At 36.0% G+C, this 26,841-nt stretch overlaps 1 protein-coding gene across 3 annotated transcripts in view; it reads left to right on the plus strand.

The window, feature by feature from the left end:
* Positions 1 to 26,841, plus strand: part of LOC6035562 (soluble guanylate cyclase 89Db) — a 32,269-nt gene that overhangs the window by 826 nt on the left and 4,602 nt on the right. Inside the window, exons 2-4 of one of the 3 annotated variants that reach the window (XM_038248656.1) lie at positions 17,956 to 18,249; positions 18,704 to 18,908; positions 19,423 to 19,614. In XM_038248656.1, coding sequence (XP_038104584.1) covers positions 19,573 to 19,614 — 42 coding nt within the window. In that variant the 5' untranslated portion in view covers positions 17,956 to 18,249; positions 18,704 to 18,908; positions 19,423 to 19,572. Of the gene's footprint in view, positions 1 to 17,955; positions 18,250 to 18,703; positions 18,909 to 19,351; positions 19,615 to 26,841 lie in introns of those variants that run through there. The other 2 variants (XM_038248655.1, XM_001845666.2) reach the window with 2 other exon arrangements.

Raw genomic sequence — 26,841 nt, forward strand, 5'->3', positions numbered from 1 at the left:
TAAACAGCCTTCATGTAAAATGAGATTCAATGTAATTCATGAATCTCATGGAAACACAATTTTTGTTTTGGCACAACCTAAATTTGAAAGTATGAAAGACATGTAAATTTATTTCAGATGTAAAATCTTCAAAATCTAAAATCTAAAAGCATTTAATTGCGAGTTTGTTTTGCAAATGACAGTTCAAGTGCAACGCAAAACAAAGTCGATTAAAATTTGCGCTAGAAGTGGAAGTTGTTGTTTATTTAATTAAGGTGGCTTAAACCAAAATGTTTGCGGCACCAGAGTGAAGTGAAGATGTTGTTGTTGTTTTTTTATGTAGAAGTGTTTGGATAAACAATCTTTGTTTAGTTTCGGCTGGTGTTCAGAAAACCGTAATTTTATCTTTTCATGTGCACTATTTACTTGCTGAAAATGTTGAAGTTCCAAAAACAACGTAAGTATCTTATTTAATGGCTACTTCTACATCCAAGTTGTTCAGATCATTCAACATTTTAGCTCCCTGATCTGCAGCCAGAAACGACTCACCTTTTACCGTGCAATTTGCTGCCCATCGGGAGTGACGGCCTCGAACCTGTCCCCGCCAGTGAATCCGCTGCTCCAGGATGATCTGCTGACCGTTCTGTTTGATTCGTAGGTCAGCTGCAGCGGCCACGTATCTACCGCTGCGTCGGGATTTTTGAGCACAGTCTGACCGGAAGCGGCTGTCCGCCTGCTGGGGCAGCGCCACCAGCTGTTCCCTAAACCAAAACCACTGAACAGGTTCGCAAATTCTCCCAAAGGGTCTCCATAAGTTTTCCGTCGGTACGGGTAAGCACGTAGTTATGGTCTTTCTGGTTTTTTTCGGGGCAGGAACACCGATACGGCCTTAGAAGAGCTGCGACATTGAATGTACATCTTGGCGGCGCCGGTTTCAAAGCGTTCCGGCTGTGCAGGTTCTGCGACATCTAGAGATGAATCCGGCTCGGTAGGTAAAGCTGGTAGCAGGCGAACGGAACGCGCCTTCGAGGAGATGTCATCGTGCTGCTGCACAGCGCCGCGTGCCATCATGACGACGGGTCGCGATTCTAGCGGTGTTGGTTTGACGGCGGCCGTGACCACCGATCAGGAGACGGGTGAGCGGCAGTCGGAGACTGGTGCCATGGTATTGGCCGATCGCGGTGTCGTTTGCAACGTCGAGTTCGATCATTTCGAAGGCGGGAACGCGCTGTTCGGTGCTGGCCGAGGCTAATCCGGTTGAAGGACGAGTTAGTTGCCAATCCCTCGTTGAAGGCCTTTCTAATTACTCTTTTTTCTTATTTCAGTACAATCTGTACTGAAATCCGATGGTATACATTGGCCTACTGGACTCACTTCGATCTGCTGTTTGTGCTCCTGGAAGTGATCGACGCCGACCACGTCCGGATGATTTCGGACCACGTGGAGCGGATGCATCTCTACCGCAGCAACAAGGAGCAGGACGGAGACGTTGGGCGTAAGTGCCGTCAAAAATCTGTCCACGATCAACCCAGAAAAGCGCGAAAACAAAAAAAAACTGGAACTTCTTGGACTTTGTCGAAGATGTTTTTGTTTCAAAATTGACAACTGACGTCTAGGCGTGCCCCTGTAACTGAAATTGCTACAGCAGAGTAATGTGATGTAAGTTGAAGGTAACGAACAATATTCGACGGAAGCGTGCGCGCACCCTGGCGATGGGTAGAAACGGTAGAAATTGGGTAGAAACCGAAGTGCTGTTCGTTTTAGCAGCGCGCTTGGAAATATTCAATATTTTTGCAGGTTCAGTTTTTTTTCTTATTCATATATTTTGGTACATCGTATTTGAATAATTGACTAAAATCAAGTTTAGTTAAATTGTTAAAGTTGTTCAGCGCAAAAATGCGCATGAAGCACGGTGCACAAGCCATTTTGATGCTTTTTTGCCTTCCTCACCTTAATGAGGAAAGGCTATAAAATCACTCGAAAAATTAACTTCTTTATTTGACCTCGTAGACCCACCTTCACGTACATCTATCGACTCAGAATCAAATTCTGAACAAATGTCTGTGCGTGTGTCTGGATGTGAGTCCGTGCACCGAAAAATATGCACACGATTATCTCCGGACTGGCAGGACCGATTTGGACCGTTTTGGTCTTATTCGATTCGTCTTGGGGTCCCACAAGACCCTAGTTTATATTATGAAGTTTAGAAAAGTACTTCAAAAGTTATGCTAAAAAGACGATTTGGCTAGAGTTTGAAATATTATAAAAAAGGGTGTTTTTTGTAAGAAAACCCGTCATGCTATATATTGATAGAAAGGTATTTGGAAGACCTTTCTAACGCGTTCAAAAGATTGAAAGTCTGACAACCGCATCAAAAGTTATAAGCACTTAAGTGTTATTTATACACTTTTTTGAGGCCGGATCTCAAATATTTTGATGAAAAAGTTGTCCAGATCTACAACAAGCACAAAAGATTGAAGATCTTACAACCCTATCAAAAGTTATAGGTACTAAACTTTTTTTTTTAAGCCGGATCTTAGATATTTTGATAAAAATATGCGAGGAAGGCACCAACCACCTAAAGGTGGATTTAGTAACGTTTTTAATTTTAAAAGCTCATACTTGGGGTTGCGGCTAATTTTACGGTAAATTTTATAAATTGACAAATATAAAGTTAAAAAAAATTAAGCAGAAGTGCCTCATTTATTTTTTTAGATGAATTGCCTGGTTCTCGAGATTGTCGATTTTTTCACAATCAACTGTTTTGAAAAAAAGGTTTATTTTTTAATTTCCCTTTAGCAACCTTCTTTAAGTTAATTCCATACACATTTTTACAGACACTTTCTATTTTTCTTATATTTCTGCCAATTGTACAAGTCGTTTCATTGAAAACTATTATTTTCTGGTGAAATTTTGGGAAAGGTAGATTTGAAATAAAAATTGCATTGCGCCTTAAATGGTTTTTCTTGGCAAAATAAAATTCGCATAGGGCTTTAGGACTATATTTTGTGGAGGAAATTTAAAGTCGAGACACCTACCGTCAGGTGTTAACTTATCTAGTTCAGTACATCACACTCAACAGCTTTCTGTAAACTCAGTCACAGGGTTAGAAATGTCATCCGCCAAATACGTAAACAATAAACTTGTAGGAACCGATCAGCATTTTTTTACAGTTTTGTTTAGTGTTTTTCGTTATTAAAAAAAAAACCGGTCAGGTGAGTCGATGGCGTCGACAATATTATTCCACCGGCCGAGATGGCCAGCCGAGCCAGGGGAAGTTGGAGTTGGAGCTGTCAGTGGTCAATTGAGACGCAGTAGCAGCAAAAGAAGGATGATTCTGGGAAAAGCAGTAATCGGTTCCACTTTGAGGACGAGGATCTTAAGCCATGGTGCTAAAAGGGTGGCTTCAAAAAGCGAAGAAAAGAAAGAAGAAACGTTATGAAAGTAATGAACACAACAGAGAAGAATCGCTAAGCAAGGAAAAAAATAAATCTTCAAAAAAAAAAAAGGAAAATAACGAAAGGAATCTGGTGAGTATTTCTTCTTAATTTTTATTTCATCCTAATCAACTATTGTTGCGTAATTTTTAGGTTACCGTTGAATTTGAATGGAAATCATCTGATTTTATGGAAAAGGCCAGACAAAGAGAAGCACTTTTAAGCTGAACTGAGAGTAGATTCCGCACTTTAAGCAGCCCCACATTCTACTTGGGTTGGATCACAAGCTATCTGAGGAAGTGTGAGCTGATGCTATCTGTACGACTTCGACCGTGCTGGGATGCTGTTTTAAACCCAGAAAAAGGTAGCTTTTGCAAAGTTCTAATACCATAGATGAGTAAGTTCATTCCGTATAGATAAAACCACCATTCCTAGTCATCACAAAGCAACTTGCTTTTGTATAGATTTGTTTGTAGTTAATAATTTATATTAAATCTACATTTCAAATGCTCCGTTGAATTTGGTTTCTGGTGTAAGATTCAAACATTATTAAACTTGTTGGAATGATTTACTTTTAAAATTTCGTTCATGGTCAACCAATTCAAGTTTTCATATAGTGCAAATACTCAATCTGATCAAATGAAATGAAAAAGTATATCATTCTAAACAATTTTCTATAAAAGCGTTTGAAATTTACATCGGATTCTAGATTCAACGGGGCTAAAAAAAATCTCACTTTTGTAAATTTACGTTGATTTCATCGGAAATTTACACGTTTCTGAAATGTTTTGCCTTGGTACGATTACGTTGCATAACACTTAAATTTACAATGAAATCAATTTAAAAAAGCATCATTAATGACGTGCACTTTTGGTACATCATAAATGATGTAAATTTACCGGATTTTTTTTTTCTGTGTAACCGTTGACGCTTGGGATTGTGTTTTAATGTGATTTGATGGAGCATCGTCGTCGTCGTTGGTTAACTGAGCGTGACAGATGAACTTACTTTTTCGGGGTGTCGTAAAAAGGAAGCCAGATTTTTGGGGAGGAGGGTGCAAAATTTGGGTTTGAGTACGCGTTGTTTGAATAAGAGACGGTGTCGAACTAGATCTGTTGGAAGGGATAATGAGGTAATTTTAATGGAGCTTTATTACAAAATTGAAAAGTTTTAGTACAATATAATTAATGTTGAAAATAATACTTATTTAATGAAAATACTCAGACATAACCTACTAATTCTTGCATAATAAATTTTATCCAGTTCCAAGCATCCATCTCTAAAACATATTTTTTCTCTATGACCAATGAATCCATGTTGCCTAACTTGTTTTAAAGGATTTGTTTTAACTTTATTGCGAAGCTTGAAAGTTTTTCTTCGAATTGTCAGAAAATTACACCAAGGATTCAGCTTTTGACATTCAAAATTGAAGGAATAATTCCTGAGTAATTAGCTTAAAAAAAAATTAACAATTTCAGAGACACACAGATAATATTATTTTCCAATTTTTATATTAGCTTTCTGAGACTTTTTAGATCAGCAAATATAGGTCCAGTCTTCTACCTTTCCAAGCAAATTGTGAGGAACTGTTTCATTTCTCTTATTTTTATATGGGTAATTCCCCGCCAACTCACACAGCAGTTGCCCCGACCCCTCTTCGATTTGCGTGAAACTTTGTCCTAAGGGGTAACTTTTGTCCCTGATCACGAATCCGAGGTCCGTTTTTTGATATCTCCTTTCATTTTTGAACATTCGAAAAAAGAGGTTTTTTTTCAATAATTTGCAGCTGTCTGGGTGCCTAGAAAATATGACCCCCTGCTCCACAAGCAAAAATTGTTTTTTTTGGGTTATTTTAAGCATCTGTGCAATTTTTGAGCGAAATTGGTTGAGATTAACCCATTGATACCCGAGCCTAAACTTGGTGAAAAAAATGTTTTTTATACATAAATGACTTTTCTAAATCGCTAATAACTTTTCAGGATCGAGTTTCACAGCTTTGGTGTGTTCTACAAAGTTGTAGAGCATTAAATTTTCAATAAGAATCTCACGTTTGGGAATATTTGGATGGAAGTAGAGCACCGTGCAGACCAAACTGTAAAAAAATTGGGTTTTCCATACATTTTTTTGATTTTTCCCATACAAACTTCACCTTCAAGTATCAATGGGTAAATGTTGGCCGATTTTGCTCATATTTCACCCAGAGTTCTAAAATAGCCGAAAAAACAATATTCAGCTTGTGGAGCGAGGTTTTGAGGAAAAGTCCCATATTCTGGGCACCCTACTGTCCATACAAAAATGATGTATGAAAATTCAAAAATCTGTATCTTTTGAAGGAATTTTTTCATCGATTTGGTGTCTTCGGCAAAGTTGTAGGACTACACTGGAAAAAATAATACACGGTAAAAAAATGTTGGTGACAAGGTTGGTGATTTTTTATTTAATTTTTTGACTTTAAAACTTGAATGGCAAAAAACACTATTTTTATTTTTTTATATGTTTTAGAGGACTTGATGCAAACTTTTCAGAAATTTCCAGGTTGTGCAAAAAATCTTTGACCAAGTTATGATTTTTTGAATCAACACTATTTTTTTCAAAAAATTAAAATATTGGTCGCAAACATTTTTCAACTTCATTTTTCGATGTTAAATCGAATTTGCAATCATGTATCATCATTTTAGTGAAATTTTGATAAAAAGCACCGTTTTCTAGTTAGGCCGTTGCAAATATTTTTCAAAGTTTATAATCATATTTAGCATGTTTGAACTCCTTTGGAAACATTTTAAATTTTCATAAAATACCAATGTACAGTCACACGAATTTTTTTTTGCATAAAAAAAATCCGTCAATACCTCGATATTTTTAAAACAGATGATTGGAAAGCAACTGTACGTCTGTAAAATGCATTTTATAACACTTTTTTCGTCCAATGTTGAAACTTAGGCTTGTAATTTCAATTTTTATATTTTGCCCTGGACACTATTTGCCGTGGTTATAGCGCCACAACTCGCTTTCTGTAACAGTATTCATAATTCCAGTCCACGCTCATCAAGTCGTCATGGCATAGTGGTTAGCATTTTTGCTTACCAATCCAAAGGACGGGGGATCGAACCCCACCTCGAGCGGCTTTGATTTTTCGTTCATATTCATCATTTAAAATTTTATGTGTTCTTAACTTTCTCGTTGGGAGCAGATGGGTATCGAACCCAGAACCATTCGCTTACAAAGCAAACACCGTAACAAGTCAGCCACGGCCGCTCCTGGTCCACATGTTTGCCCACTTGAAAAAAAAAATATTTTTGAGGAGCTCAGAAAATTCTCTATAGGATCTATCTACCTATTATCTATAGGATATCTCTATAGGATATCTCTATAGGATATTATCTTTAGGATATCTTTATAGGTCATATGGAGAGTTTGATGCTCGATTAAAGCTCCAAAAATACTTTTCAGGCTATAAACTTACCAGTAACAGCACCGCCTCGAGTAAGCACGCAAATTTATGCCACTTACTGGCCAAAAAGATCAAATTTAATGCACTTTTGATCATAATTTCTATTTTGCGAGACCATTTCTCATCATTTTGGTGGCACACACATTTACACGCAAGATCAGAGGTTAACTGCTTAACGAAAGTCGCCATCAATATCTTTTCACTTGCGCTAACGATTTCAAAGCGCTTAAGATATAGAATTGATTCCAACTACCGGCAACATGTTCTTTTGACCATTACTTAGTCACTTACTTGAAAAATAATCTCGAAAAATGTAAATAATTAGCAAGCACCAACAAAAAAACAAACGCGCTAAGTCTTTTGACGTTTCAATTTTGAATACTGATTCTAATCGAAGGCTGAAAAAACCGAGCGAGGAGCGAAGGCAAATAAAGAACAAAGAGTGGCCACCAACACTACTAACATGCTGGTGCAGCGCCTGTTGGTGTGAGCAAGTTCTGCCAGGAAACTTTCGCTATAAATGCTACTTTTCGTGAGTGTTCGCTTAAAATTTCATCAATTTTGGCAGCACTAAGCGGACCCAAAAGAGCGCTGGAAGAAAAAAAGAACTAAGCTGAAAATAGAAAAATGGGCGTGGCACAATGCACTCGACTGATTAGAGTGCATTTTTGAAATATTTTTTTCAATGCTTGTAAAAGGAATAGCATAACTTTTAATAAAAGTGAAAATAAACAGAAATGTTCACAAAAAGTTGCTCTACTCGTTGGTGTACTTGGTTTTAGTGAATTTCAAGGAACAATCCAGATTATCCAACATCATTCAAGCACGACCGCTTATAAGGTTTCAAATGGGCATATTTCCCTTATTTTGCTTTTTTGAACTTTGTTGATACGACCCTTAGTTGCTGAGAAAAGGTTTGAAAACAGGAAAATTGATGTATTCTAAGTCTCACCCAAACAACCCACCATTTTCTAATGTCGATATCTCAGCAACTAATGGTCCGATTTTCAATGTTAAAATATTAAACATTCGTGAAATTTTCCGATCTTTTCGAAAAAAAACATTCTTATGCAAGCTTTTGAAAGCGGTATATTGTATTACAGATTCTGTAGAAGTTTTTCATAATACGATTGAACTCATTCATTTAGTTTATGAAGCTTTGTTTAAAAAGAAAATCTCTTAAATTGCTAAGGCTTTTGCAAATATTTCAATGAAATTTTGAGTAAAGGCAGCACAAAAAGTTGTGTTGGAAAGTTTTACGTTGTTTCTAAGCAATATTTTATTTATACTGTTTCGAAAATGTGTATGTGTATGTCATGTTCACATTTAAAAAAATTGAAATGATATAATACATTTTATTTTTTTATGTCTAAGTTAATGTTATTTCAGACATCACAATAAAATAATATAAGAAAGAATGAAATTTAATCGTTACGTGGAAACATTTTTTGTTTTATTTTTCCATCAATCAGAATACCCGCACGTGTCTCTGGAAAATCCAACGCATGGCCGGTTGGTGGGTCATATGACGGATGAACTTTGTGTTGTTCGACGTGGGTTTTTTTGTGAGAAACTTTTTTCGCTCGCCCAAACGCTTGCTCCAAGTGACCTGTGTAAACAACCCCAGATGGTGTACAGACGAAAATGTTGAATGCTGGTAAAAAATCAACATTTTACAAACTGGAACGTCCATTTGCTTTGGCTCGTCGTTTGTATTCTGCCAAAAGAACGAAACTTTTTGCAAACCTTCTGGAAAGCATATTTTTCCCATCGGGTTTCCCTCATCACTTTAGCTCGTCTTCCAGCGAAGTTGATGCCTTCTATGTTTAACAAATTCGCTCCAAACCAGAGGCAATGAATGGTGGGAACTTTTTGAAAGTTTCCGACAACAAAGTCCGGCTCGTCTGGTTTTCCAGAAACTTTCTTAATCATCCCCAAGAGATAACAGTCAACAACTGGGTTTTGGTTTAATCCATTTGACCACAACAAAAAATCACACCAACAAAACAAATCGTCCAACTCACATTCAACATATATATTCTGTCCCTCCCCCGCTACTTGTGTCCTCAAATCAGACCCATAACGTAATCTTCCGGAATCATCGACAAACCGTTTTCATGCTTTTACTGATTTGCCACAAAGTATATGCTAAAAGCTGCTGGGAAAATCCCATTCCACCCTTGCCCTGGTGCTCGCGTTACTCATAACAACTTCATCAGCATAAACTTTTGGCTGCGACGACGACGACGCCGGCAAGCGACAAGTAAAACCAGATTAAGGGACAACGATAAGCATGTCTCGCAGTCCTACTAAATGGGGAGAAAGGGATTTGCTCCCACAACATTGACGAGCACGACGTCGCAACGGTTGATGTCGATAGCTTAAGCAGCATGGTTAAGGGCCAAGAGATCAAATATGAAGTTGAAATTTAGACGTCAAGCGATAGAGTTGGTTGAATTGTTTGGGAAAAATACACAACTCGACATTTTTCGAGTTGATGTCAGTAAATGCTTCAGTTTTGTCATGTTATTATAGATTTGAGTACGTTGAATATGCTTCAATCGGTAGAATTTATGTTCAGTGAATTTTCTGAAAATTAATAAAATTGTGAATTTCGACCTTAAAATATTTTGAATAATCTCAAGCAACCATGCGCACCCCTTGATTTGCTACCTCCATAGTTTAACTCAAAGTTCTCAAAGTTTACAACAATAGGTTTTCATGCTTCTAAAAATATTTTAACTTGAATTTTCCTGATTTTTTTTCTCATATCGCCCCTTAAAAACACTTACCGTCTGATTCCAAATTTATTCACCTTCACCCAAGTCATTCATATATACGGTCAAAGTTCTTCGTCATTCAGCAAAAATTTTCATTCAAGTTTCGCTATCAGACTGTGACGTGGTTTTTGCCACAACCTAGGACGGACATCAAAGGCACGGACTTCACCCCCGCAAACAGACGACACTCGTGGAAAACTGACGAAAGAAAGAGCGATTTTCCGGATTTTCCCATCGTAGCCCAAGGTGGACCGAAGACGACGTTGTGTGGAAGGAAAATTCTAGCAATGATGTTTAATATGCCTAGTCTACTCAGTTAGGCGAGACAAATTTAATGATTTGTGAGAGATTTTTTTTAAAAAACTTTTAAGGATTTCATTTTCAATAATGAACAGTTTAAAAATGTAAAAAATGTCTTATTGCATAGCGTCACAAAAATTTCTTTAAGAAGCTTAAAATGCGCGTAAAAATTCAAATTAAATTTTCCTTTTTTTCTAAATCATCACCAAAGCGGAGAAAGTTTTTCCTCCTTACGATCTTTGAATTGTTTTTGTCCGTTCCGAAGAGATCATTGGGACGGAACTGGAATCTGTATTTGATTTTGCTTTTGTTTTGCCCAACAAACTTCTTTGGCTTGCCTCTCTAACAGAAATAACGAAATTTACCACCGTTCGCCGTCCTTTTAGTTTCACGTTGTTTCGTGCTCTAATTAGATTAACACTTGCTCTGTGTTCGAGGGAGGGTAGAATGGCAACTGCCAAATTTGTGTTTTACCTGAGCTTTTTTTAACGTATAGATACAGAGTGGAATTAGGGTGTATACACTTATTTTTGTGACCATATTTTTTGGGAATTTGTTAATAATTACATTTTTTACAAAACTGGTCTTCAAAGTGTTTTCTCCAATCAAAATAGTTTAAAAAATTATCAAGTATACAGTATACGCCCTAATCCACTCTGGAAGCTTCCCGCAAGAGAAAATAAAATTTCGTTACTGTACTTGTAACATCATTTTATTACCTCAGCTGACTCGTTTGTTTACTTGTCTCTTTACCAACAAACAAAAAAAGTTTTTCTCTGCTGGAAAAAAAACCACGTGGAACACTACCTGCACCAGGTGCTGCGGTTGAGGGGTGCTCAAATTAGCAAACCGACAGGAGGAAGCCTCGGCTTGGAGATTGCGAAAAGATAAGTTTTGGCTTCCACGTGCGTTTCAAAAAAAAGAAAAACATTTCACGAAAAGCTCGTATTTTGTGTGGCTTTACTGCGAGGGGAAACTTCAGCGATGAAAAAAGTCTGTTCTAGAGAGGTAATTTTCATCTGACGAGAGAAAGTTTTTCCTTGTTTTGGGTTTTTGATGATGCGCAAGTTTTGTGCGTGAGTTGATGCCAAGTCACGATATTCATGAATATTCTAAATTGGAATGAAAAATTAACAGATTTTTTTTGGATATGGCTAGAATTATTTATTTTATTTTTGAATTTATGAATTGTTCGCTGAAGGAAAATATAATTTACGTTTTGCATAGAGCTTTAAGATTGCATTGCAAAAACATTTTACCGCATTACTTTAAAGCTTCAGATTTGAAAACCTCATTTGAATTATGTTTGAGTTAAGTTATTTTGATTATTACAGTTAATTTAAACCTATTGAAACATCCAAATACTGTGCAAAAACATGATTTAAACATGTGTTCGCCCTGACACAAAGAGGCTGGCCAAGATAAATTCAAAAATAGATTTGATATTCAATGAATAAATAAGCCAACTATTTCAAACGCACTTTTAAACAAATCAAAAATTTGATGATTCACTTTTCTCAAAACCGTATGCCCCTCCGTCACTGACTACCACGGAATTCCCTTGGGGGCAAGGAAATGATTTATTATCGTTTTCATTACTGGAAAATTTCCCACAGGTATGCGGAAAACCATCCACAGTTTATGCGCTTCGAGGAAAAGCTTCTTCCTTTTGAATGAATTTTCTTGACAAACTTTCTGTAATGTCGTATGGGTAATTTGAGAAAAAAAAAAAGATTTAGTGTAAATGGTATCCTTGTCCAAAATTTGGCAAACTGCTGTTGAAAGAATTTTTTAATAAACTCAATAAAACATTCGTGAGCCTTGGCTTCCTTCATTCAATGATTCTTAGATCTTGAAGAGAATGAATGTAAATACTTACAAATTGAAAGTCCACCGAGCGTCTTCAGTAATGACTTTTGAAATGGATTTGTTTATCGAGACTCGAGAATTATCAGCTTTGCGAGTTGTTTTCGTTTCCTTTGAAATCAATATTACTGTGTGATTGCGATCAAAGGTGCTGAAAATATGCTCGATTAACGTTCAGCCCAAACTTTGAACAGACTTTTCATGGTCAATTTACGCAGTCAACAGGGTTTTGGATACAGTTTCGTAGTACGCGCTTTACTGGGTGGTTTCCCTTGAGTACTAGGACGAAGAAAAATTAGATTTCCGGTACGCAACTTTGGATGGCACAAGGTAAGCGGAGGACAAAATTTGAAAGGCAAAAATTTAATTAAATCCCCCAACTCCCAGACTGAAGGTCGGACTGGGAACGGAAATTTTTCGGTGGCCCATCTCTCGAGGGCAATGAGAAGAGGTGATAAAAAGTTTCACTTACTTTCGGCATTCTCTTTGGCGATTTTTGTGAGGGGTTAGATGTGATTTTATAGTGGGACTAGGATCAAAAGCATGAAAATTTTATCGATTACAATTTATTATTTTAGGTAAGGCTGGTATAATTTTTTTTCAAAGTTTTTTTGAACCAATTTAAAATTAGCCCAATTAAACAGAGGGGGAAAACTATATTTTTTCAAAAAAACATCAAAATTTCAATGCAAATTTAAGTGCAACCAGCTGAAATCAATTTAAAATGCATTCCCCTGCGCTTAGAATCAATTTTAGCATGTTTGGGTTGATTAATACTGGTTTATGCAACAAGTTGCGAAAACAAGATTTTTTTCAGCACGAGTCGTACATTATTCAACGAGGTTTACCGAGTTGGATAAATAGGACGAGTGCTGAAAAAATTAAGTTTTGCAACGAGTTGCTAACAACATTTTTTGCAATTCCGTCGTGAGACTACTTATTATTCCTGCCATTCTCGAACGACGAAACAGCCTACTTTTCTCTTCCAAAAATAGCCGAATCTAATAGTAACCCATTTCAAAACAAATGCTGAAGAATTCTATTTTTCAGCACTTAAACAGATGCTGAAAAGTTGAACTTTTCAGCACTGTTTGGCAAATTAATTCTCTTCAAAAAATTTTTGATTGAAATGATCCATTGATAAATATATTGACATTTGACTTATAATTCTGTGCAAAGGTTGTTTTTCGGAATTGTAAAACGTGTTGTATGGAACTCGTAGCAAAACTTGATTTTTTCATCACTCGTCGTATTTATCCAACTTGGTATACCTCGTTGGATAAAAGTTCGACTCGTGCTGAAAAAATCTTCTTTTTGCAACTAGTTGCATAATCTACTATTTTGCAATTCCAAAACACGCATTTTGAGTGTAATTTTATGACAAACAGCCATGTATTAAGTACATTCACCGTTCAAAACAAAACAATATTGAAAAATGTGACTTTTTGAAAATTCAACTTTTCAGCACTCATTTCAGTAGAACTTTTCAGCACTGGTATTGAAAGGTATTGATTTACAAATCTGTTGTTTTTGGTAGGGAAAGTAGATTTTCGTTTCTCAAGAAAACATGAAAAGTTGACAGTTTCACAGCGGAATTGCAAAAAAATAATATTTTGATTTTTGTTAAATTTTCGATGTTTAGCATCGCAAAAAATTTTTCTTCGCTGATTTTTTTGTTTTCGTAAAATCTTATTACTGATGATTGCAAAACAACTGAACGAGTCTGAAATGCATTTTACAACACTTCAAATGTTGAGATTATGGCTTGTTATTAAATTTTTATCTTTTTTTTGCCCCCCCCCTTTCCCCCCGCGTTTGGAGTTTGGTTTTGTACTGAACTTGGATACTAATACCAGGAAAAACATATTCCATGAATAACATATTTTGACATATTCCAGGTTTCACCAGGGAAACTGAAACGGTTCAAAATTGGTTTGATCGTCTTGAATATAATAGATGATAAGTCTGAACTTTCATTTTGAATGATAGAATATTACTCACGGTGTATTGTTCCGAGAAAATTAGGATAAAAAATTCGGCAAGTCTAATATTTGGCACCATGAAAGAAAACTTTTTTTTTAAGATTTTTTTTTCGATTACATAGGATTTTTCTTCAGAAAGTCGATGGAAAACGATGGATTCATGTTCATATCCATCAAATTTCTTATAAATGTGCCTCAAGAGACTCTAAATTACATATTTGACCGCAAATAAAAAGTTTCCAACCCAAATTTACCAGATTTCTAGTTTTCTTTGATATAATCCCAAAATTCAAGCTGGAAACCTCAAAACGGCCGAATAAAAATCGTTTTTTTGTACAATTTGTCATGAAAATACAGCAACAGATTGCCCGGATACAAATTCAAGCTTAAAACATTGCGGAGCTTACAGTATTTCATCTTAAAGCTATTTATTACAAAAATATCACAATTTTTTTTTGTAATCCTTTGCCATAAAACACTATGTCATTTTAAAACATTTTCGAATCAATTACATTGTAGAGAACAGTTTCCAGAACATTTCACATAAAAAAATATTTATTTTGGTTTAATATAAGTAAAGATATACCCAATTTTTCAAAAAAGCGACTTTCTACAAAGTCCTGGATTTAATTCTCATTTAAACGATGAACACTGCCTACTAAGATTTTTTAAGGTTGAAAACATTTTGCTAAAACACAAAATTTATACAAAATTTTGATGAAATTTATGGAAATTATTTTATTAGAATAATGAAAAAACACAGTAGGCGGTGTTCATCGTTTGAATAGAAATTTAATTCTGGAATTTTCGAGAAAGTTCCTTTTTTATTTAACGTAATTGAGTATATCTCTGCTTATACTGAACCAAAATAAATATTTTTTTATGGAAATGTTTTAAAATGTCATGATGTAATTTGGCAGAAGTTTAAAAATTATATTGGGAATCTTTTGGGTAATAAATAGCTTTTAGATGAAATACCTTAAGTTTTGCAATGTTTTAAGCTCGAATTTGTACCCGGGCAATCTGTTGCTGTATTTTCATGACAAATTGTACAATATTAGAGGTCAAATATGTAATTTAGAGTCTCTTGAGGCACACTTATAGGAAATTTGATGGATATGAACATGAATCCATCGTTTTCCATCGACTTTTCTGAAGAAAAGTCCTATGTAATCGAAAAAAAAATCTTCAAAAAAAAGATTGCTCTAGAGTCTAGACCCCCCGACGAAATATTTCGCCGGATCTCGCAAAATGCCGGGAAAGAGCCCTTCTTTCATGGTGCCAACTATCAGACTTGCCGAATTTTTATCTTAAATTTGTTCTAGGAAACACACCGTGTATTGACTGTTGAAGAATATTTCAGTCTTTTGTTAAAACAAATTGAGATTTGCAGAGAACTCCAACTTCTAAAAATTTAGTGACTCCTACTCCAACTTCGGCTTCTTCAAAAAGACCCAACTCCGACTCCGCAGTCCTGTATTCAAGTGTGTGTGTGTGTGTGTGTGTGTGTGTGTGTTTGTAGAATTAAAGATTTTCAAATATTCTCAAACCTTAAACCGGAAGTGCCTACTGTTTTGCGTGAGCCCCACCCGAATGAGATAAAGGATGTAAAATGCTTCACACTTTATCAGGGGCTTTGCCTTTTTTGTTTTGTTACTCAGGGTTTTTGTTGCATTGCTCTCGGGGTGATAAATCTGGCTGGCTGGCGGAAGCATGCCAGTAAAAAGCGGAAGTGTGCTTTTTGTGCGTTTTCTCTCGGCTTGAAAAATGATGATTACGCCCTGGGACGTCAACCGCTGGCGCGCTGGGTGGTGGAGCGGAAAGGTGCCCAAAATACAAACGAAGCGCTCAAAAGGAACTTGCTTGAAGGACTTTGATGAGGTTTGGTTGCGGATCGTTTCCAGTCAGGGGGGCGATTAAATGAGGTGGGAAAATATTAAGGTTATTTGTTTTGTACGGCAATGGAAAGGCGTAAAGTCAATCGATCGGAAGAATGGGATTGTGATAAATTATTTCTTTCTTTGCAAATAAATTCTTTAATTTAATTTCCTTTAACGAGGTGCCAACTCATATACCATTTTGAAATCAGAATCAGCTGTTAAAAGAATAGCACGTCTAAAAATAGCTTGAATCTCAACCGCTACACACATAGTTCTACATCATTAGTGTCATGAATGAAAAAATCATCTATCCCACTTCAGCCGAACCGAATCGTGAACAAAGTTGAGAGTCGTGACGTATCAGTATAAATCTTGTTGAGTCTCACACCCCCTTGAACATTGGGTGAGTGTTAGGGTGTGATAGACGAGACTTTGCTTCTGATGAACACAATAAAAAATCATAGCAAAAATGGTCATTTTTAGCATCAAACAAGTTTTGAGCATCGTTCTTTTTTCCAAAATTTTAGTTTTTTTACTGTGCACCCACATTTATCCGAGAATAACATGGCAATTTGGTTTTGTTTCGAAATTTGAATTGCCGCTTTTCTTATGCCACACTCGAACAACTCTTCGCCCACACCATGTCTCGAATACTTTTGAGAATTTTCCTCTCAAAGAAAAACGAACGACTCACCAGGGTGAGACTATAGAAGAGATGACTCAGGGGACGGCTTCTGTGTGACAGACGATCACATACGCGCGATTGTTTATGCTAATGTAACCACCTGCGCTTGGCGAGCGTTTTGGGAATCCCCGCGAGGAATGTTCGAATGTGATAACCCTTGGCATTCCCGAGGTATCAGTTTTTTAAAGGTGCTATGAGCAGTTTAAACAAATTACAAGCAAGAAATCATAAGAAAGGTTTAAACTGTGTCTTCCGAGCAGCAGTGCTAGATCTATTCGACCGTGTTGCAGTCAGTGCGAGCTAGGTACCGGCGTGCCTTTCGAGTGACACTGCTATGGAAAGGACATATCGTCGCCATCGTGCTAACTTGTCGTACGTGCATTTTGGGCCAAATTGAGTTAAGAACGCCATTTTGTGCAGCTCACAATGCCTCATCTTTTGACCTTCACAGATCCCCAAAATTCGGCTTCAATCCTGAGATATTCAACAAAAACCGAAAAAACTCCGTGCATTTTTGTCACTTTACATATGAAAGTAGTTTCAATCTTGTCGTGCTATCTTGTCACTCCATGAAAATTGATGTAAGTGCGACAAAAGGCCAAAGGGATTTCAGGCCAGGAAAGTCAGGATGCGTTTGTCGCACGTACAAGCTAGACTACCGTAAACATTTGTAATAATAACTCGGGACTCCAGCAACCAACTTCAACCAAACTTTGGGACAATGCACATAATGGTGATCCAAACAAAACGTGTTTGTTATTGTTTACATTGCGTGCTCTCGTTTTTGAATATTCAAGGTCAAACATTAAAACGCGTTTTTCTCGGAACGTCAGAATGGCGGGTTCGACAAGATAGCACGACGACGTCGATATCCAAGCGGTACTTCCATCATTATTGATAGCAAAGTTGAATTATTGTAAAGAAACAATCGTTTTCTATGCAAAACATCCTAAAGGAGCATTTTTGTTGCATTGCTTAAAGATGTCATGTACCCGGCGTGCGCTAAAGCAGTTTAAACATTTTCATATTAAAGTGTAGGACGCATTCCCTACGGAGATGAAGAATCGATTTTTCCTCCCATTCAAGGTTGGGTTGTACGTACTTTCATTGCCGAGGTTTGCTTGCTCGGGACAGCCACTTTATGATGTTACGCAGGGTTGAACCCTGATTGTAAATTATTTTCTTTTTAGTTCTAAAGTTTTGTCAAGAAGTTCTTGCTTGAGTCGTCTAAGCCACATAAACAGATTTTGAAAGTCACTTATTTGAATACAACCTCTACCAAGAAAAAGTCCGTCTACTTGAAGCATCTCGTGCTGAAAATCATCCTTTATGCTTTGAGTAAATTGCCGCTGGAACATTAAATTTTCATCATTTCCCAACTCACTTTCATCACCTTCGTATCATTGTTGCTACTCAGTAGCAATTGGCTGCTGCGTTGGCTTTCTTTTGCTTCAAGTAGAATATGGTCTCGTTTGATGAGTAAATTCAAATTATCATTGAATTTTGGATCGTCTCTCCAATATGAAGAGTGTGTCTTCTACAAAACACGAGATAGAAATGATGTTAAATGTAAAATTTAAATTCCTCCCCGACAGATGTTCCGACTCGGCACGAGCTAGATTGCAGCAGTATCGCCATGCAAAATTCTATAAAGTGGTCGAAGAGGTGCTGCTGACAAGCTAAAAATAAGCACAAAAAGGTCGTTGAAGCTGAAATATCGGAAGGTATACACAACGAGAGATGACAAAAGATTTTTGATGCTGAGGAATTTGGGTTGTGAGCAGCCAACATGATCCTATGAGACATTGAAAATCGGATTTTCAAAGTTACGGAATCAGGCCGACATCATGTACGGAATGTTACTGGAGAGTGTTCAGCACTTTGTGCAGGTAAGATCGTAAGATTTCACCCTTTGGTAAGTGAACCTATTTATTAATAAAATGTAAACACTTTTTTCTGAACATAAAATGAGACGATTCTCCGACGGGAGATTCTGTACTATATCAAGTATCAGTTTCAGCTGAATCCGTCAGTTGATTGTTTCGCAGAAACTGATAACGATATGGTACTCACAACAATTCCCATGTTGGAGAAGGTGTACTCATTGGCACGAGCCCTCCGTCAAGTGCTGGAAAGTTCGCCAAAGTAATATTCGAGCCACCCCTCCTGGAACCCTTAAATAACAAGAGCGCCCAAATTGAACCGGGATCCAGGAGGTGCGCGCAAGCGAATATTATTTTCGAACTTTATTGAGTTTCCCTGATTGATTGGATTGTGTATGTGCATTATGGCTACGCGTAATATATGTGTTTGTGTTCATGTTTTCGGAAAATTGGCTTTCAGCGCAACGAATGACGGCACGGGACGGCAACGTGGCGAGGTGGAAATTCAAGGTGGTGGGTGAACCTCTGATGAAGCTGGGAGGTTGAATTTTTCCTGAGGGAAAGTTATTAACTGGAAAGGAAAATTAAACGTTGCATTAGCAGTTGATTAGCTTGGAGTGAAATGATACAAAACATACGTAGAAAATTTGTCTGAAAAAATAGCTGTGAGTAATCATGCATCATTTCAAGTATTTTTTTTTCACTAATTGTTTGTTTTTTGTTGTTGTTGATAAATAATGTCCTATAAAAAGCCAAAACATTCAAAATGTTCATACTTTATCTTACATTTTTATTTTTCATATGAAACTCTGGGATGTTGTTTCTAATACTAGTCTAACAACTGTCAAAATCTGAGAAAGATTTTTTTAATTGGCGATGAGCGATGAGCTCTTGAGCTAATAATAGTGTTTTATAGATAAAGTTTAATTCTTTTTACATGTTAAAGATTTCAAATATATTCCAATAGTTTCGTGCGAAAACATTATTAAGTTTTTATGATATTTTGTGTGACTATTTAACCTAACAGATTTTTTTCTTTTCTGAGGATTTTTTAACAATTATAATTTTTGCATACAAAATGAATATTTATGACAATAAAAAAAAACAAACAAATAGTTTTGAGCATTTTGCAAATCAAGTGTACTGTTAGTTTAACAAACAATTAACACTGCATTTTAGAAATATTCCAAGTAACAAACACTGCCATATTCGGGGACATTATTACAAATTTTTAAGTGTTAATTTAAATTGTTAGGTAGAGAAAAAATCAGTGATTTGAGATAACCAAAATTTAACTTGGAAAAGGTTCCACCAAATTACATTTCAAAGATGTACGGCCTCATCATGCAGGGGGTGAAGGACGCCGTATTGGTAAGTAAAAGTACAAATCTTCAAGAGTGCGTGTGTCCCTTCTTGTTTGTCCCCATTTGAATCGTATATCTTTACTGCGAAAAATGCAACAACATCACACCGTTGACAACGCAATGTTCCTCGTGCACGTGTTCGTTTGGTTTTTTGGCGCCGTTTGTTTTATGTTACCTGTTGCGCTGAGTCCACCTCACACCGTTTGTTTTATTGTGAAGTATGTTTTTTAAAGGCGCGTGTGTGCGTGTGGTTTGTCTTTAAGTGTGGCGTGTGTGTGTGTGTGTGTTCTTTCTGGTGCACGTGTGCGTTGAACAGGTTCGCAAATCGCACCAGACAAACCCACTCTAACAATCAGGGAGGCAATTTTGATTTTCCACCCTCGAGGATGGGGAAACTGTGGAAAGAGAAGCCATGGAAAGTCAAAATTGTTTCGCGAGTTTGCTCCCCCCCAGCTTGATAATTCTACTCAATCACATTCATTTCTTGCGCGAACTGAAAGAGCTTTTTAGCGAGGAAATTTCACTTGATAGCAGCGCAGAGTGTTAGCAGCAGTAGCACGGAAAATTGGCTTTCAGATTGAAACACGATGATGATACGTGACGATAGTGTTTCGAGCTGATTTGAGAAACTTTGGATTTTTTTACCGGAGGAGATTGTCACTTTTTAAAATCATCATTGGCGAAATTTTGAAATATGAAATGACCAAAATAAGAGATAAGCCCTTCAAAGTTGACGAAAGCGAGAAAACTGCAAAATTTACGATGAATGTTAAGGATTTAGATAGCAAAGTGATTGCCCCCCGGGCAATAGAAGTCTAATTAACTCAAAACAATCTAAAAAGCCTTTTTTGCATTGGTTATAATATATTCGTCTATACTCAGAAATTTTGGAAACCTATGATTGCAGGTTTACAGGTGTATAATGCACGTTAAAACACTGTAATTATTTTTTTGACTTTTTTATGTTTTTGCCCGCACTTCCCCCCCCCCTCAACTTTGGTCAGTGTCGAGGGACATAAACTTCAAAAAATATTTGCAACGGCCTTAAACGTTTTTGATAAAGGGTAAAGGTATTATTTGGGTAATACTCCGCCAACTCACACAGCAGTTGCCCCGACCCCTCTTCAATTTGCGTGAAACTTTGTCCTAAGGGGTAACTTTTGTACCTGATCACGAATCCGAGGTCCGTTTTTTGATATCTCGTGACGGAGGGGCGGTACGACCCCTTCCATTTTTGAACTTGCGAAAAAAGAGGTGTTTTTCAATAATTTGCAGCCTGAAACGGTGATGAGATAGAAATTTGGTGTCTAAGAGACTTTTATGTAAAATTAGACGCCCGATTTGATGGCGTACTCAGAATTCCGAAAAAAACGTTTTTTTCATCGAAAAAAAAAAACACTAAAAAAGTTTTAAAAACTCTGCCTTTTTCCGTTACTCGACTGTAATTTTTTTTGGAACAATGTTTAATGTTCTTTACGAATTAATATTCTTTACGAATCTACATTGACCCAGAAGGGTCATTTTTCCGTTTAGAACAAAAATTTTCATTTTAAAATTTCGTGTTTTTTCTAACTTTGCAGGGTTATTTTTTAGAGTGTAACAATGTTCTACAAAGTTGTAGAGCAGACAATTACAAAAATTTTGATATGTAGACATAAGGGGTTTGCTTATAAACATCACGAATTATCGCGATTTTACGAAAAAAAGTTTTGAAAAAATTGGTCGTCATTGATTATGGCCGTTCATGGTCACCCGCGACAGACATGGACGACGAAACAAAGAGAAACGCAAAAATAACTTTTTCAAAACTGTTTTTCGTAAAATCGCGATAACTCCGTGATGTTTATAAGTAGGCTTAGTGATTTTTCACGCTCAAAATTGCAAATTTCACGGGGACTTTAATTTCAAAACACCAAATTTCACGTAAATTTCGCGGAACGTGAAAAATATTAAAATAACTATATCAGAAACAACTTTTCATGCTTGTTTTCAATAAACTTAAAAAAATCATAACTTTATTTGAACGTGAAACTTATAGTTATTTTTAAAAAATCCACTTATAGCCATTTATTGAGCTGCTTTTTTAATGTTCGACTTATGCAGCTAAACAGTTTTCGCTGATTTGCTACTATTTTATCCTTTACATTTTATTGAATTTCATATCTAACCCAAAACAATCTAACAATTAAAATAACTTTTTTTGCGACATTTTGCCCAGTTGAAAATATTTTTTGAGTTTTCATCTCACTTTTCAAAAACTAAATTTAAATTCAATAGGCAAACATTATTTAATCTGTAACGTAATCTTCAAAATGTTAATGAAAATCTGAACAGAAAACATACATTTTTTAATTTCCATGGGAGCCATTCAAGCAAATAATCAAATATCGTGAAAATTAAACATGTGAAATGTTTTTAAAAGGTGTCTTTAACATTCCAACGCCCAAGGCTCCAAAAAAGTTGGAACGGTAACTTCAACTCAATGGTTCTCGGGCATAACTCAACCAATCAAGATGATTCTTCTTTCCAGTGATTTGTTAGGATGTCTAGATGATTCTAGACCTTTGCAGAACTTAATTTGATCAAATCTGTAATTTTTGCGATCAAAAACATCGTTCCAACTTTTTTTTTTCGGGTGTAAAAAAAAATTCGCCGAAAATTCCGCGGAGGCAGTCGTTTAAAAAAAGTTGGAACGATGTTTTCGGTCGCAGAAATTACAGATTTGTTCAAATCAAGTTCTGCAAAATTTTAGGATCATCTAGACATTCTTACAAATCACTGGGAACAAGAATTGTCCCGATTGGTTGAGTTATGCCCGAGAACGGGCGTGTTGAAGTTACCGTTCCAACTTTTTTGGGAGGCTTGGGCGTCCGTGTAAGTTGGGCATGCGTTGGGCGTTCCAGTGTTAAAGATGAAAAACTAAATCGAAAAAAAACTATCAAATAAATATTAATTTAACGTTGAGTAAACCAAGCATGACTCTTTTAATTTCTTATAAAATTATATGTTTCAAATATCAAATTAAATAATGATTAAATTGTTATTACGGGTCATGAAAATATTGCTAAATTAAGTTTGTTTACTAAGTAAAATTGATAAACTTTTTTAGATTATCTAGTACATAGCAATCTATTTACTCAATATTTTTCTTTACTCGGATGAAATTCAGTTTTTCAATCTATTTTTTTGCTCCTCCGATTAAATCATTGACCGAAGGAAAAGGGAAAGACTACTTTTTCCACTTGATTTAATTGATTTCTAATAAAAAAATATCACAATAAAATAAAATTTATCAAGTTTCGGTTGAAAAATACAGAATTTATAAAAAAATGCGAGATTATATTTTTTTCTTTGACTGATTTGTGTTAACATCATTTAAGTTTTCGTTGCATTCACTTCTTAGTAAATGTTCTATCAATTTCATGTTAATGTAGGTTTGTATGGTTCACATCACATTTTTCAATTGAAAACTAATAAAATTTACTTAAAAAGCCATTAATGAATGAAATATTGATAATGTTATTATTTTAAAGAATTGATTTGAGAAAATTTACAAATTTCACGGGATTTCACGGAAATCATCAAATTTCACGAATTTCACGCTGTCCGCGAAATCGTGAAAATTCACTAACCCTATTTATAAGCAAACCCCTTATGTCTACATATCAAATTTTTTGTAATTGTCTGCTCTACAACTTTGTAGAACATTGTTACACTCTAAAAGATAATCCTGCAAAGTTAGAAAAACACGAAATTTTAAAATGAAAATTTTTGTTCTAAACGGAAAAATGACCCTTCTGGGTCAATGTAGATTCGTAAAGAACATTAAATTTCCCTTAAAATGACATGTTCCAAAAATTTTTACAGTCGAGTAACGGAAAAAGGCAGAGTTTTTAAAACTTTTTTAGTGTTTTTTTCGATGAAAAATACGTTTTTCGGAATTCTAAGTACACCATCAAATCGGGCGTCTAATTTTACATAAAAGTCCCTTTGACACCAACTTTCTATCTCATCACCGTTTCAGGCTGCAAATTATTGAAAAACACCTCTTCTTTCGCATGGTCAAAAATGGAAGGGGTCGTACCGCCCCTCCGTCACGAGATATCAAAAAACGGACCTCGGATTCGTGATCAGGGACAAAAGTTACCCCTTAGGACAAAGTTTCACGCAAATCGAAGAGGGGTCAGGGCAACTTTTCCCGATTTCGTGTGAGTTGGTAGAGAATTACCCATTTATATATTATGTAGAATCTATTTGATCAATACTTTAATAGTTAAAGACAATAGGTTGTTCTCTATTAAGAGAAAAGTCTTTGCATCCATACATTCAAAACCATTTCTTAAATTCAAAAAAAAACATGCTAATTAAATTCTCGTCAAATACCAACCATTCGTCAGCTCAAACTCGAACGACATTCCTTAACGATATTTGACCTTCCACCGAAGGTATACCGTTTCGACCTTTTACCCCAAACCACCCACACCGTCCCCGGAGGCCATCACCGGATATCGATATTGGCTTTTGAACGCAACACTTGCCCGAGCAACGCAACAACAAAACGCAACATCGTTTTCTAAATGGCCTAGCCATTACGCCCGACCATGTACAGCGCCACGTGGCGGGCAGACACTTTGAGGGAGGACAATAACACACGACGGACGGCCGCATTTGGGAAGCTTTACGATTATTGTTTTGCCACTTTGGAATATTGCGAACTTTTGGTCTTGACTCGTATTTAGAGACTTTTAGGAAATAATTAATTGCACGTTCGACCCCTAAGCAATACTTCTACCTGTTACATAAAGGTGTGAAAAATAAAAATATAAGTAAAAAAAAGAAATAGTCTCTTATAAATTTGAAACTCAAAGTCACATCATCTGCCAGAACTTGGAACTTTTGCAATAAAATCCAACCAGCAAAAGAAGTTAATCCCAAATCCTCACACATTATGAAGGCCACAAATCGCCGCTTCTTCCCAAAGGCATAATGTAGAAACCGTAAAAAAGGAACCCGGAACCCCATCTGGGCCAAAGAAAGGCCAACGGAAGGATGGGAGTTCATTTCCAATCTTCCGTCTTAGGAAGGAGGAGGATTTGTTGTTTTATGATTGGAAATGGTCTCGCAGGGGGAGGCTAAAAATTGGAACTGAAACCACATGGTCGATCCCATGGTCAATCAGAGCTGCCTAATATTGAGGGTGTTTTAGGCTTAATTTGAGTTTTTTTTTCTAATTCTATTTAAAGCCTTGTTTCAACTTTGTTGTATTAAGGAGTTATGATTCCAGTAACTTTTCATTTGCTTTTCAATAAAAAGAATGTTTGAGTTGCAAACATGCAAACATTTTACAACACTTAAATAAAGACATTTAAAAGTCACCCGAATGATTAAGGTTATCCCTAATGATGTTACATTTTGAGTCAAATATAGATTTTGAACGTTACGTTTGAACCGAATTGAAATCAACAAATATACTGTAATATTGTTAAATATGTATTTTATATGTGTATTTAATAAAAAAGGTAATAGATTTATGAATTTTAAATGTGAATTTACGCAATTAAAAAATAAATGTTTATGTACCCAGAAAAAGGAAAATTGGAATAACATCCAGAATGATATTGGTAATTACGACGGGAATGAACCATTCAATATAAAAATCAATAAATACATCCAACAAAATGGTTTATCAAATGACTTCCTCAATAAATATCATTTGTACGAAATCTTTCTCGTGCTCAATAATTGTCACTTATAGCCCATTACGAGTGCCCTTTTTTATCTTCAGTGTAAATATGGCACCCCTTATTATCACTATTCCGATCAAACAACGCTCCATTTATCTCCTATCAGAAGTCGATTAATAACGACACCAAACAAACTAATAATTGCCACCCTTGGTGTTTCTGTCCATCAGCCAAGAAACTGAGCTCCGATAAAAGTTATCCTTCTACCAGCAACGTTCTGTGGACGTTTCATGAAGACAACCAACTCGTTATCCTTCCCAGTAGTTCCTAATCGCCGGAAAGCATGCACATTTCTGGTATCTTTACAATATGCTCTCATTGCTGGGTACAAAGTGACTGTTCAAACCAAGCCACTGGTGACATCCTTTTTGATGAGCTTGGTAGGGTGATATGACCAATTTCTATCTTTTCATAATTTTAACAAGATATAATGGAAATTGAATTTCTCACTTAAAAACGTGAAATTTTAAAAAAAAGTCAGTTTTCAATCTCAATTTTAAAACAAAACCCTTACTCCAAAATACAGAAAGAAAGAATGAACGGAACGTGCCCCAAGGGCCGCAATTCAATGATTGGTGTCCGGACGGGATCCGTGCTGGACGCCGCCGGCAACGATGGGATGAAAACGACAACAAACCCAAAGAAAACAAACGAGCAAAACCCTTTCCGTTTCCGTTCGACATCTATCCATCCGAAGGCAATTCGGGGGGACCAAATGTTGCCCTGTGGTGAAAGCAAACCGGCCCCATAAAGACAATCAATCAAATTTATGTCATTTTTAATGAGAAAAGCCATTTTGACGTCCGGGTGGCCCTTTTTGCAGCGCTGATCAGCCGTAACAAGTCGGTTCATATTTTCAGTTCATTACGATGGAGATTTTACACGAGCATAATCTTGGGGAATCCCGCTACGTGGCCTCGAGGGTTGGATTTGCTGGACCGTAAATGCGTGCTCGAGGGTCAAAAGTATTCAATTTAGTGACCCTTTTTCAGCTAACTTGATTATTCTTTCTGGCTCCGATCACAAGTTCGTTTTTTTTTTGCTGCGTGGGAAACTTCTTTGAAACTTGGTTTGGGCAATCAGATACTGGATTTTATATTCCATTTAATTTGAATATTTTCTGGAGCTGGTTGAAATATTTTAAATCAAAGTTGGACTTTTAGTATTGTGCAGTTGAATGAACCTCGCATGTAATTTTTATTAGTTTTAATTTTTTTGAGTGCATTAATCCTAGATTTTTTAGTTGTGTACTTGTACAAACATAAAAACATAAAAACATAAAAACATAAAAACATAAAAACATAAAAACATAAAAACATAAAAACATAAAAACATAAAAACATAAAAACATAAAAACATAAAAACATAAAAACATAAAAACATAAAAACATAAAAACATAAAAACATAAAAACATAAAAACATAAAAACATAAAAACATAAAAACATAAAAACATAAAAACATAAAAACATAAAAACATAAAAACATAAA

Source organism: Culex quinquefasciatus, chromosome 1, assembly GCF_015732765.1.
Source record: "Culex quinquefasciatus strain JHB chromosome 1, VPISU_Cqui_1.0_pri_paternal, whole genome shotgun sequence".
NCBI classification, from domain to species: domain Eukaryota; kingdom Metazoa; phylum Arthropoda; class Insecta; order Diptera; family Culicidae; genus Culex; species Culex quinquefasciatus.